The sequence below is a fragment of the Condylura cristata genome, unplaced genomic scaffold (genome assembly GCF_000260355.1).
Source record: "Condylura cristata isolate star-nosed mole 26May11 unplaced genomic scaffold, ConCri1.0 scaffold00007, whole genome shotgun sequence".
Taxonomy (NCBI): domain Eukaryota; kingdom Metazoa; phylum Chordata; class Mammalia; order Eulipotyphla; family Talpidae; genus Condylura; species Condylura cristata.
In genome coordinates, this window is record NW_004567108.1 from 45078992 (window position 1) to 45092731 (window position 13740).

General features: G+C 34.4%; 1 protein-coding gene across 1 annotated transcript in view; it reads right to left on the bottom strand.

Annotated features, from left to right (window-relative positions):
- Positions 1-2428: 2428 nt before the first annotated feature.
- The window catches only part of NDUFAF2 (NADH dehydrogenase (ubiquinone) complex I, assembly factor 2), a 124235-nt gene continuing 112923 nt past the window's right edge, over positions 2429-13740 (bottom strand). Inside the window, exon 4 of the mRNA XM_004678282.2 lies at positions 2429-2743. Coding sequence (XP_004678339.1) covers positions 2504-2743 — 240 coding nt within the window. The 3' untranslated portion in view covers positions 2429-2503. The remainder of the gene's footprint in view (positions 2744-13740) is intronic.

A 13740-nucleotide genomic window follows, 5' to 3' on the forward strand; every position in this document is an offset into this window, starting at 1 on the left:
TATTGATGCAAGGCTAATTAAACAAGAATTCTGTTAGTAAAAGAATGGAAAAGGATGGCAGTGAGAAAGGATTTCCTCCATTTTCATTGATTTTTTTTTTAACCTCAAATATCCAAGGCATAGCTAATGCTAGGTTTATATAATTAAATCTAACAGCCAACACTTAACACTTAAAGCAGTTTGTATAACAGAATAAGCCCATTATTAAAAATGAAAAATATACTATATGTATGTATAGCAGAAACAGGAAGTATTTATCTCTGTACTTGGGATAATATGACACTTTCTAAAAACATTTTTACTTTTGAAATTAAATACTGTGTAGATTTGAAGTCTGGTAAAGAGATGAAAAAAAGGCATTTTTATACATGGAAATGCCTAAACTACAAAATATGTTGGATAAAATAACACATTAATTCTGCTTTGAGTGTGTGTCACCTAAAAGCTACAAGGATTGTTTGGAAAGGCAGTCTTAATTAGGCCAAGATTATAGTTTAATTTTTATATAAAACAATTAACTTTTGTTTTAACACCACCTTAACAGCACTACCAGGCACCCTAAAAATGTTAGTCTTGAGGAAAGGCGTGTGAATGGGTTACTACAAACGTCATTCCCACCTCTCAAAATCACCTTGAAAAGTGCATGCTCTACAAATGGAGGCCAGTATCATTCTGTTAACAGGAATTCTTTCACAAGGACTTGACTAAGATTTCCTTTTGCTGCTTATGTAAGATAGGAGCTTTAAAAAGCCATTAAAATTGGGCCCTCCCCACGGGATTTTGTTGATGGCACGTGGGAGACATGGTAATGGGAAACCCGCGGAGATTACAATTGAGATGGAAAAAAAACATGCACAAAATTTTGTAAAAATAAACTGTAAAAAAAATAAAATAAAATAATTGGGCCCTCTCTGATGGTGCAGCGGGTTAAAGCACTGCACTAAGAAGCTTAAGCCACTTCTGCATGAGTTTGATCCCCGCCTGTCCAGGAGGAGTTCCACATGGCGCGGCAGACCTCTCCTGGCCCGCCCGCTACTCCCCTCAGCAGTGTACTTCGATCTGCCTGTTCTGCTCCCAGCTCTGTCCCTGGTGAATCCTCTCACCCTCCACATCTCTGGCCTGTATCCCAGTTCTGGATGAATAAATAAATAAATCTAAAAAAAAAAAGCCATTAAAATTAGTGTAAATTCTGTTAAAATATAAACAGTCCGTATGGCAAGTATTTGCAATATATATATACAGAATGCAATTAATAAGCTAATAGAAATTTGGGATAGAAATATTTTAGCATGCTTGAATAAATTTTCCTGTTACCCAGGCTTCAAGAACATCTTAATTTACAATCTATATTACAAATTTGACCTCTGTGTATTGTGTAGTGCCTAGTTCCTTTGTGTTTCTGTGGTAAAATATAAAATTAGTTTGAAATGGTGTAGAGACAGTGGTTAACCAGATATTAACAAGGGTACTAGAATATTAGTATTATCATCTAGGGACTTTTTTTGTAAGTTACAGTGATTATATTTGGTTAATTTGTTTTAGTGAAAAATATTTGAGGTATTTTTCTATAGCTTATTTTTTAAACAAAATTTTTACCCTTTGTTTAGTATCTTACGTAATTTTAGGAATTCATTGTTAAAACTTAGGCAAGATTTCCTTAGAGCATAAAAATTTGGGTCATTTAGTCAGTAAATATTTAGTACCTATTGTACTTCCAAATACTTGATAGTAAATTAACGTTAGAACTAAGCAACAAAATCTTGGTTATGCATCTCAGAAATAAGCCTTAGAAATATTTTTGTACTTAATTAGTGCTTTAACATGAATATTGTCATCTCTACATTTTTCTTCAGCATACAAGCACCTAGAGTTCCCATTATCAGTGGAATTGCTTTCTGAAAACCTATTTTCCATTTTCTCAGAGTAATTTTACTCTCATGGAACTCCAGTTATTGTACCATTTCTGTTTACTTTTTGTTATGGATTGTCTACTACTGTTGTTCTTAGACATCTATTAAAAGTATAACCTCAATTCCACTGTAAACTAGTTTTTGTCCCATCTATTCATCAAGGTCTCTGTGGTTTCTAGACAATTTCATTTATCAACTAAGTTTTATTGGCCTCTACTGCTTTATGCGAGTTCACATTTTTGATTAATCCTTTAGAATCTTACAGAATGCCTCTCTAGTCTTCTCATTCTTTCTGCTTATTATTTGATCAGTTGGGAGAGCTAACTTTATGCTTATATTTTCTACCAAAATAGACCTTGAATGATTCCTGAATGATAAAAAAAAGTATAAAGATACAAAAGTATGCCCTGAGCATTTACAGCTACATATGCTATAGCACATAAGGTTTCTGTAGTTTAAAACCGTGCTCTCAACGTACACTAACAATTTAAGGTTAAAGAAAATATTGGGCAGTCAAAAAATATCAACTATCTTTTTATTTGTTAAAACAGTCATAAACACATGAAGTAATTTTACCACAGTGCATTTACTCATTATGATTTGTCTCCTTGTGGCATCCAGGATCCTGGTTGGAAGGTTTTACCAGTGCTGGTGGGAGCCACCGAGGGTTCTTCCTTCCCAAAGTATGGAGCAGAGGCATGTCCTTTAATCTGAGTTTCAACTGGTGGAACTAGGAGTTTCTCATTGTTCTTTTCAATAAGGAGTTCTTTTTCATAAAAATCGTGGCTTTTAATTTTAATTTCTTCTCTATATTTTTCATTCTTTAGTATTTCCTGCACACATACATAAAGAAATTATTAAAGTTATAGATATAAAAAAAGCCAAAGTACAGGTTTTATGAAATAAAATAGTGAATATGAACATGATACAGGGGGCCTTCATGGTGGAGCAGGGGTTAAAGTCTCAGCACTATGTAAAAAAGCTATCACCAATCATTTCAGTTTGAGTTTGATCCCTGGCCAGTGAGCTGACCTACATGGTGCAGCAGACCTCTGCGGTCTTAAGCACTGCTCCCCTAATCAGTGTATTTCAGTCAGCCCACCTGTTCTGCACTCTACTGTATCTCTGGTGAATCCTTTTATCCCAAGCCCACACCTGTGGCCTATACCCCAGCTCTTATATGCATTAATAAACAAAAATAAATCTTTAAAACAAACCATACTTATATTGTATTATATCCTTTACATGCGCACACACACATTCACACAAAAAGGATATATTTGAAAAACTATATGCCAGTGTTACTAGAATTAAACAGATATTTTTGTTGTACTATAATAAGATATGAAGGACCATGAAAAAGATATGCATCTTAAAAACATGTATCCCTTTATCTCAATATTTTGAATTTTGATGTTATTTTTGCTTATCTGTTTTCTGATTTTTCTTTGACAAATATATCATTTATAATGTGAAAAAATGTTCAGTGGTATTGTTGGCCTTACTTGACGCTGACAAAAAACAAGTTACCTGAAGTCTTTAAAAATTTCAATCGTTAAAACAATGACCTAAAAACAACATCTAGGAATCTGAACATATAACATATCTTTCTATTTCTAAAGTGACTTTCAATAATAATCCTTTTAAAAGGTAAGTACTGGTAACATTAATAATCATACTTAAGATAATCATTTATACATAGCTAACAGCTTCCAGGAAAATTAAACAAAACATAAAAAGTCATTTGGAGTTACAGTGTTAGACACTTAGTGCAAACATGCAAGGGAAAGGATACTTATAAGTACTCTTGCAGCTTCTGCAACAAGTTAGTTTATTTTAATACTGTAGTAACTATTAACAAATTTAGGGGCAGTTGCTGTGAGGGTGATAATAACCCATACAGTTTCTCAGGTGAGTTGACCATGTATCAGAAAAGAAATCCCTCATTGTGATAGCAGAAATAATGGAAGTAAGTGAAAATACGTTTCTATATTCCATGGTCTTGAACAAACTCCATAAACTGATGTCTTCACTGAAGTTCTTGAGCAGAACAGAAAGTTCAGGACTGGGATGAACTTACACTAGCAACCAACAACAGAAGCAAGAGAGGTTACTGGAGATGGTATGTAGCTTGCTTGGTTTTGGTAAGAGGACTGGGGCTTTGCCTGGAGCTGCCTCTTGCTGGCTTTGCTTGCTTCTGTTCCACTACTGCAATCTCGGAGTTGGCGCAAGCCTACGCCTTCTGGATAAAATAAAACAGGGGTAGAGAGCTGTTCTTTCTTTTTTCCTGTCTGCACATACTTTCTCTTTATTCACCATTACTCTGCCAAGTCAGTTTCTTTTTTACACCAGCTATCTAGGCAAATGAAAAGCCAATCTGAGTATGTTAATCATTTTAACATATGAAGATGGATTAAAGATTTCAGAGTTGAAAAACATGGACACTATAATTTTTCCTAGAAAAGAATTTCCTTTGGAAAAAAAAAAGACAAAAAAACTAATTGTTACCAGACCCCTGCTAACAGCTTCCAGGAAAATTAAACAAAACATAAATCATTTCTAAAAGGAAATCTAGTTTTGTAAATATTTGGAATTGAGAAAATGAAAGTAGCTAGGCAGAAAAATAGGAATTTGTAGACTTAAGTCATTTTGGAGGAAACCTATTTTATAGTAGAAAAACTACTATAAAGCAAGAATTTTTCTTTACATTTCCTTGGAACAATATCATCTTAAACCTCAAAATATTTAATTAAAAACAGTATGTTGTTTCAGTGTTTGAATAGGGATCAGCCAAGAACAAGTGGGTCCTCACATAAATATTTAAATATTTTAAACAAATAATTATCCTTTTTACATAACAGCTTCTTTTCCTGTCAATATTCTTCAACATTATATGGTTATGTGGTTAGTTATGTGGTTAGTTTACTACTTGCATTGTACCACAATCTACTAAACAACTACCCCTAATGTTATTTTTTTAAAGATTTATTTATTTATGCATACAAGAGACTGGGTGTAGGCCAGGGGTGTGGGGTGGGGGGATGGGGATGAGAGGATTCACCAGAGACTGAGTGGGGGGCAGAACAGGCAAACTGACTGAAAAACACTGCTAAGGGGAGCTGTGGTGGAGATAGGAGAGGTCTGCTCCAGGGCAGGGATCTAACTCATGCTGCAGTGGCTAGGGATTGCTGCATAGTGCTGAGACTTAAGCCCTTGAAGCCATCAGGGAGGTCCCTGTTACTTTTAATATTTCACTCTTTTTAATTTAAAAAATTGCGTTGTGATGATCATCCACATGGTTCTTTGACCCAAGCACACATAGTTTCCAGCCCAAACCTCCTTGTTCTGACCAAAAGAAAGTCGTTTAACTTTTTTCTGTTTCAGTTTCTTTATTCGCAAATGGGAATAAAGCAACTATGTATACATAAATAGCTACCTCTCAAAAAACTTCTATGTATGCTGCTCACATTGTAAGGTCATTTGAAAGCTTGTTCATAATGGTTAAATAAGAGCATGGATCTGAAGCAAGGCTACCTGCATACAATCCCAGTTTTGCCATTTATTAGCTCTGCATCCCTGTCAATGTTGCTTAACTTCTCTGTATTTCTTATGTATAAAGTGGAGATAATACTATTTTTTCAATGGCTATAAGAAGGTATAGGTGCATTTTATAATAGTGATTATTTTATTCCATAAACATTACACACAGCAAACTAATATCCATTTCTCTTACTCATCTCAAGATAGACATATAGTTTCAATACTTATCCTTTCATTGAAGTACTTAAAATTTTAGCCCACTATATATGACATATGTAACTTTATTGTACAAATCTTGTAACTATCAGAACTCCATATCAACTAGTATCCTTATAAAGAATAAGCAGGCAAAATTCAGAGTTTTGCTACTGTGAAACTTCTCTGGTGATTTATTGTGTTACAGCTTCCCACAAATTCATTGACTCCTACCAGTGGACTGAAAACTGAGGGGTTAGTAGGAAATAATGTATGGGGGTGGGGAAAAAGATGGAGTAATAAGTGCCAGACTAGTCCTTCTGCCATCAACAACTAGGAAACTGGACAAAAACATTAAACTTTTCAAATAGTAGATAATAGGTAGTGCAGTACTGAGATTACCCAGAAGACAGGAAAGAAATGAGACAAGTCCTTATTACCCCAACTTTCTGTCTGGAGGTATTTTAGGGACTGCTACACAGTGTGGAGAACCCAAGCAGTGGTTAGCAGTCTAATCAAGCTAAAGAGATTGAGATGGTTGGTTAGGGACTCTGAGGAAGCTGGAATTTGCAAGGCAAAGTACCAGAATGCACACAGAAAGGGTTCGAGAAATCTACCTTGGGGTCCACTTGACTGTTCAGTTGAATATTAACTTGAATGGGATTAGGCGAGACTCTAACAGTTCTCTTGTTAGGTGAGATTCTAACAAGTTTTAGCTAAAGAATAACTACTGTGGAGCTAAAAACTGGACATCTCTTTGTGTTTGCATGAGACTAGGAAATATTCATGTTCAAACCAATCAAGTTGCTGCACAGAATATATGGGACATTCAGTAGGAAGACTTCAGAAAAATTACTCCTTAAAAGGATAAACTGGCATGAGAATAGAGGTAACACTAGATAGGCATTGTCTGAAACAGTAGCTGCTAACCACATGGTATTATTTAAATTAAAATTAAAATTTAAAAATTCAGTTCCTTAATTAGACTAGGTATACTTACTTACCTTTTTAATGAAATACCATCATTTTACACCCTTGTTAGTTTTTCACAATATAGGCTTTCTCCCCTCAGGTTTGGTGACCATGGTGACCATAGTTCCCCACCAGCATAGTACCCATAATTTCCCACCATAGTCAGCTGTGTTCTTCCCTACTCTACCTACTCCCTTCCTCATCTCCTTATAGGATCCTTGGTTTGATTGCTTTACATTCCACATATAAGTGAGCCCACATGGAATGAAGTATGGACGTTTCTCAAAAGACTAAAAATGGATCTATCATATGATCCAGGAATTCCATACTAGGTATTTGTGCAAGTATACAAGAATACTAATTTGAAAGGAAACCTCCACTCCCATAGCAGCACTAACAACCTAACTGTCCAGGAATAGACATAATTTTAAGTGTTTAGTAGTCATATGTGACACATATTGCAAAGCACAGATGTAAAACATTTCATCCTTTTAGAAACTCCTGTTGGACTCTACTGTTCTAGATCCACCCTAGCAAAACTTAAGAAATAAGTCTCAGAAAGTGTGGGCTAATCCACACAAAAGTAAATGTACTCTAAAACAAAATTTGATATTTTTTAAAGGAAATCAACAAAACTCATATTAAACAATATTTCAATATTCATACATGTACCAGAAAGTGAAGAACACTGATCTAAAACCAGTGAAGAGAATTTACTACTATGAATAATTCAAAGACTTAAAAGAAAAATGAACACAAGAGAAAATAAAAGCTAATAAAAAGAACCAAGTTGAACTTCTAGAGGTGAAAAATATAATGAATGAAAAATGTAATAGATATGCTTAGCAGCACATTAGATGCTGCAAAAAACAAACAAACAAACAAAACAACCCAGTAAATTTGAAAGCAAGCAATGAAACTATCCACTGAAGTAAGAAAGAAAAGGAAAAAGTTTAAAGATGAACCAGAGTCTCAGTGAATTGGGACATATCAAGCAGTCTAACACACATGTAACCAGAATCAGATGAAGTGAAGAGAGGAATAAATTGTTGAATAAACATATCCCAAATGTATAAACAAATCCTTCTAAAACACTCATAAAACTCCAGGCAAGATAAATAGAAAACCAAAAAATATCAGAATCAAGTTTCTAAAAACAAATGATAAAGTCTTAAAGTCAGCTTGGAAAAAAATCGTAACACTACTGAGTTCTAATTAGACACAACACAAGATATAAAATAAGGGAAGGACCTTAATGTGCTGAGACAAAAGAAAAACCACAAACTTAGAGTACTATATCTGGTGAAAATATCCTTCAAAAATGTAACATTTTCCAGACAAAGGTTGAATTTGTCAATAGAATTCCTCTACTATAAGAAACATTAAGGGAAGTAATTCAAGAAGGAAACTTGAATCTATACAAAAGAGTGAGAATTGAAGGACATTGTGGCAGGGAAAGAAGGCAGATTTTTGGATATTCTGCTAGGTGCCAGATGCCCTTGAACTCTGTGTTCATCTACTCCAGGCTCCTGAATGACATGAGGAGCTTCATCACACTGTCCATTGAAACTACTGCTATAGATTTTGAGATTGATCATGATTATACCCCTACCAAGAAGACTTCTGAGGTTTGGAAAGATGTCAGTTATCACTACACTGAGAAGTACAACCTGAAAGGCAAGAGGACTGTTGCAACCATATGGAACCCTCCAAATAATATCACTTCCTGGGGTGCAGGCAATGCCTCATTCCCTTCTCCTTCCATCCACCAAAGATCTGTCCACTTGACCTTCTAGATCTTACACCACCTATCTGGTTTCCTGGCCTGGGATTTGCAATGTTATGTCAACAATGGGCCTCTTTCATTTGAAGCTGAAACCAGTGGAGCTGATACCCAGAAAGTCACATATGCTATCAACCCATTCTGGAAGGTCATATCAAAGAGTCCCTTGGAAAGAAGTACTGAAAACATTCTCAACCAATCTTAGGGAAGAAGAAAAAGGGAAAGCATAAACTGTATCAAATTTGTTATTTCAATTTTTTCTGTAAATGTATTGTTCATGATGACTATTGTTCTGTGGTAATCTCTCATTTTAAAAGTCTGTTTGAGTGCTCAATTTGAGCAAATTAGCTTATTAGGCCTAAGTTGTTTATGGAGACTTGATATTGGGAAGACAAACAAATTCAGTATTGAAAATATGTATTAAGTGATTGAATCTATTTTTCCATGTTAAATTATAAATTATCATTGTTCATGAGCTCAGAAAAAACTGAAATGCCTTGAACCAGCTCACCAGTATTTCTATTGTTTAGGTAAGTGAATGGTTATTTTGTTTGTTGTATATTAAGCCTCCAGAAAGTTCAGCTCAAGTCCTATAAAATACCACTATTTTGCTGCATCACTTGTAATAAGGGAAATGCAAATCAAAACCACAATTAGATACCATCTCATACCAGTGAGAATGGTACATATTGAAACAACAAGCAACAACAAATGTTGGTGAGGATGTGGAGAAAAAGGAACTCTCTACACTGCTGATGGGAATGCAAACTGATCCAACCACTAGGGAAAGCTGTTTGAAGTTTTCTCAAACTGCTAAAAATGGAGCTTCTATATGACCCAGCAACCCCATTCCTAGGAATCTACCCAAAGGACACAAAAATATTAATTCAAAAGGACACTCACACCCATATGTTTACTGCTGATATGGAATCAACCCAAATGCCCAAATAGATGACTGGATCAAGAAAATGTGGTGTATATATATATACAATGGAATATTACTCAGCAATTGAAATGATAAACATTCCTTTTGCAGCAACATGGATGGAGCTGGAAGGGATCATGCTTAGTGAAATAAGCCAGAAAGAAAAAAGAAAAAGAATGGATGGTTTCACTCATAGCAGGAGCGTAAGGGATCAGGAAAAAAAAAAAAGCAATAAAGTAAAAACAAAAAACAATGAACAACTATAAACCAGAGACATTCCACAGGGGAGAGGAACAGGATCAAAACTGGGCAGGAGAAGCACATGGGACTATGGTGATGGGACATGAGTGAAGTAGTGGTGGGAAGTCCATGGGGATTATAACCAAGATGAAAAATGTGCAAAATGAAGAATGATGTAAAATAATAATAATAATAAAATGCCGCTATTTGCTAAGAGCCCTGCTTAAAAGACCTTTTGGTAGCAATTTTTTATTAATAAAATACAGATTAAAATGAAGTATAAATATGCATTCTACTAACATATAGCTCTTTTGTATATATGGTGCTGATGTTTCATGTTAAATATATTAATAACCTTCAAAATTATTTTTAAAAACATTTATATTGATAGAACTGGAAATGGAATAGAGCTAGTGGTCATGCTTTTATTTTGTATGGAATTATAAAGTTTGTTTTAAAACTGAATCCAGCCAGGTAAAAAAGGCAGGCAGAATGCATATATACATGTCATAAAACATTTCCTTAATATCTGACTCCATATTCCTCTGGAGTTTAGTACTAACAAATGATCTCCATTTGATCTCCTTGTGAATTCCAAGTATGCCATATAGAATGATGGTCAAATTTATGTACAAAACATATCCCAAGATAAAATTTAAGTACAGTTTAAAGTTAATTAACAGTATCTAGTTATTAGAAAGCTTATTAAATTCAAGAACAAAGGTAGACGTTGGAGTCCTATGGAAATTGCCCATGTCAATGGATATTTTTTAGTCTTCTGTGGAAATAAAAGCAAGACAATTTCATAACGATAGTCATATTACATAAAAAAATCCCAAAACTTGAAGTTTTTAAGTTTTAATTCAAAATTATAAATCAGAAGTACATATGCAGAGGAAAAGTTTAATACACATACATCTTTAATAACTATTGGAGTTAAATACATTCTTTTCATAGTACAGGTCATATAAAGATATAAAAAAGCTTTTAGCCTTAGAAAACCGATCAATTCTCTAAAATATTTAAATTAACAAATACATTTACCCCAATCCATACATTTTTCACTCCTGCTGGACATGTATATAACTGTAAATATATATATGTATGTATACATATATATGATAGTTCCATTAATTTCTTCATATAATTTAACAATACAAACTAATAAATTATATTTTCATGAATATTAAAAAACTTTAAGCATGAGTTCATTGTAGTGAATTTAAGAAATAAGATTTTGAAGAAAACAAATTTAGTAAATAGATTGCAAGTAAAAGTCTGGTGTAAAAGATGCTCCCTCAACCCACAGATAAGATGGTCTCATCCAGAATGTAGCTTTCTAAAATATGCCACAACCTTCCTCCTGTCTCACAGTCAAAATAATTATAATGGGAATTTGGTGTACAACTGTTTGAAAATGTTCTAAGCTCAATATTCTCTTTTTAAAGTGTCAATTTTGTAAAAGAGCAAGAAGCAATCCAGGTCTAGCAAATGTGATAGTAGTGCCTAAGCTTGAAAGCACTGCCAATTTGTTTAATTAAACCACATTTTCTAGTTCTACAAGTTGAACTGCCAGGATAAAAGAATAAGTTATTAGATCACTCTTTTTCAATCTATGAAGGATTAAAAAAATGTAGGAAGTGACTCGGTCACCTGAAGGTACTCTCTTCACACCCAAAGCAATGCCTGCTAGGTTAGTAATCAAAATGAATTTAATCTTGCTTGGGTGGCACTCAGCACCAAAAGGGTAAAGAAATGATAGCGCTTAAGTTAGAATGATAGCAGTGGGTTGCTAAGAAATCTAATAGAATGAACCAACCAAGCAAGTCTTGCTTTAGCAGAAGTTGCTCCTGCTATGTATTCTTGCCAATCACTAGTGCACCTCTGCCAAATCAGTGTCACATTTAATTTATTCAGATTCAAATCTATCGCATACATCCTTTGATCAATTTCAATAATGAAAATGTAGACTGGGCTTTGTCTTTTTGACATGTGTTTTTGAAGTTTCTCTTGTATTTTTTTCAAAACATTTCTAATTGCAAGAGTTGAGCTCAATGGTTCTTGTTATTTGAGGAGACAATTGTAAGGTTTGTTTATATTCTTTGTTGGTTAGGAATTTCTGGCACTGAGTTTTTTTCCTTTGAACTTGGTCCAGATTAATTATTAAATCTCAAAATGTCACTGAAATGAACTAATCATAGAGCTCAAATCATTAAGTTTTACAGTGATATTTCCTTTAATAAAATAAAGAACTTCCACATATGTGGAAAAAGACCTGTGAAAGTAAAGAAATAATTCTTTAATTGAAACATAAAGCTATCAGTTTAATAGTAATAAAAAAATTAGAGTCACTTAACTTTAGTCCTATTTAATTGAACTTCCCTGATGGGAAACAGAAAAATTCTTATCACTTATATAGGAAGGGAAGAGACCGTTATCCCTGGAAGGGAAGGCAATGTCAAGTCCCATTGGCTTTCCAGGGTAGCACCAAGAATGGAAAGGAAATGGCAGAGGCTGGAGGAAAGAGGCGGTTTCATCTGTGAATGATTGTTAATATTTATTGAACTGTTATGAGCCAGCTGCTTTAGGGAGAAAAGTTCTCTCTTAGGTTAAAGAGAGAAGAAGAGGTGTTGAATAAAAAGAGGTGAGGCATAGAGTTAGAGAAGCTGCAACTCCAGCTTTACAGAAACTCCCCTACAAAATAACTTCCTGGGTGGAAGTTGCCCTCCCAAGGACTTCTTTGCAAGGACTTCAAGGAACAGCAAAACCAGGGGCCCTACAAGATACAGTCATTCAAGTGGTTCAACCACTATGGAAAGCTATGGAGCTTCCTCAGATGACTAAAAATGGAGCTATGATGACCCAGCAATTCCACTTCTAGGGATCTACCCAAAGGCACAAAAACATTGATTCAAAAATATATTTGTACCCCTATGTTTATTGTAGCACTATTTACAATAGGTAAAACCTAGAAGCAACCCAAATGCCCCAAAATAGATGATTGGATCAAGATGAGGTGGTACATATACACAATAGAATACTATTCAGCAATCAAAAAAGATAAACTAATGTCATTTGCAGCAACAGGGATGGAGCTAGAAGGAATTATGCTCAGTGAAGTAAGTCAGAAGGAAAAAGAATACCAGATCATCTCATTTATAGGAGGAATATAAAGGAAACAAATAAGACATCAGGAAATACTAATAACAACACAAAACACAACACAATAAAACAAAAAGAGATCAGACAATTATAAAGCAGAGACATCCCACAGAGGAGTGGGCGGGAAAGCGGGAGCAGAGGAAGGAGGAAGTAGCACAGGGGACTATGGTGATGGTGCATGGCTGAACTGGGGGAGGAAACTTCAAGGTGGGGGAAGAGCAAACATTGTTTAAAAATGAATGATGTAATATATATATATACATAAAAAAGATTTATAGTAAAAAATATAGTAATTCATGCATGCATTTTTCTTTCTTTCATCTGATAAATACATATTGAGCACTTACAATTCAAGACCCTGGAGATACAGAGAAAAAACTGGCTCCTACTTTTATGGAGTTTTCTTGGGTATACAGAGGACAGAAAAAGGAGGTGGCTTGCCAATTATGTGGCAAATGCTTATGGGTTCTTTATTTTCTCATTCACTGGTTCATTCGTTTATAGAGAACCCACTGTTTTACAGGGTATATAGTTAAAACACTGTTTTTATTCTGTCCTCAGGATGTTGAACATCTAGGGAAGTAAATCAGACACACAAAAAAAATAAATTACAGCATGAGAAGTTCTGTGATAATATTAAACAAATAATATTATGAGATTGCTGAAGAAAAGCTGGTGTACCTATTAGTATCTAAAAGGTGGAGAACAGGGAGTTAGAAATTACTACTTGGAGGTGATGCCTGAGTTTTAACAATAGAATTTAGCAGACAACTGAGAAGAGGTAAGTACAATATTCACAGGCATGGGAGAGTAAAGTAACACAGCAAATTCAAAATACTTAAGATTTTATCCTGAAAGCCATGGTGAAATATTTTGGGTTGTGGAACAAGAGTAGGATTTTCAGATAGAGAGTAGGATGCCCAGCTAAATTTGAATTTCAGATAAGTAAATTTTTTGTGTAAGTATATCCTAAATATTACATGGGATATAACTTACATTCATAATTATTCATT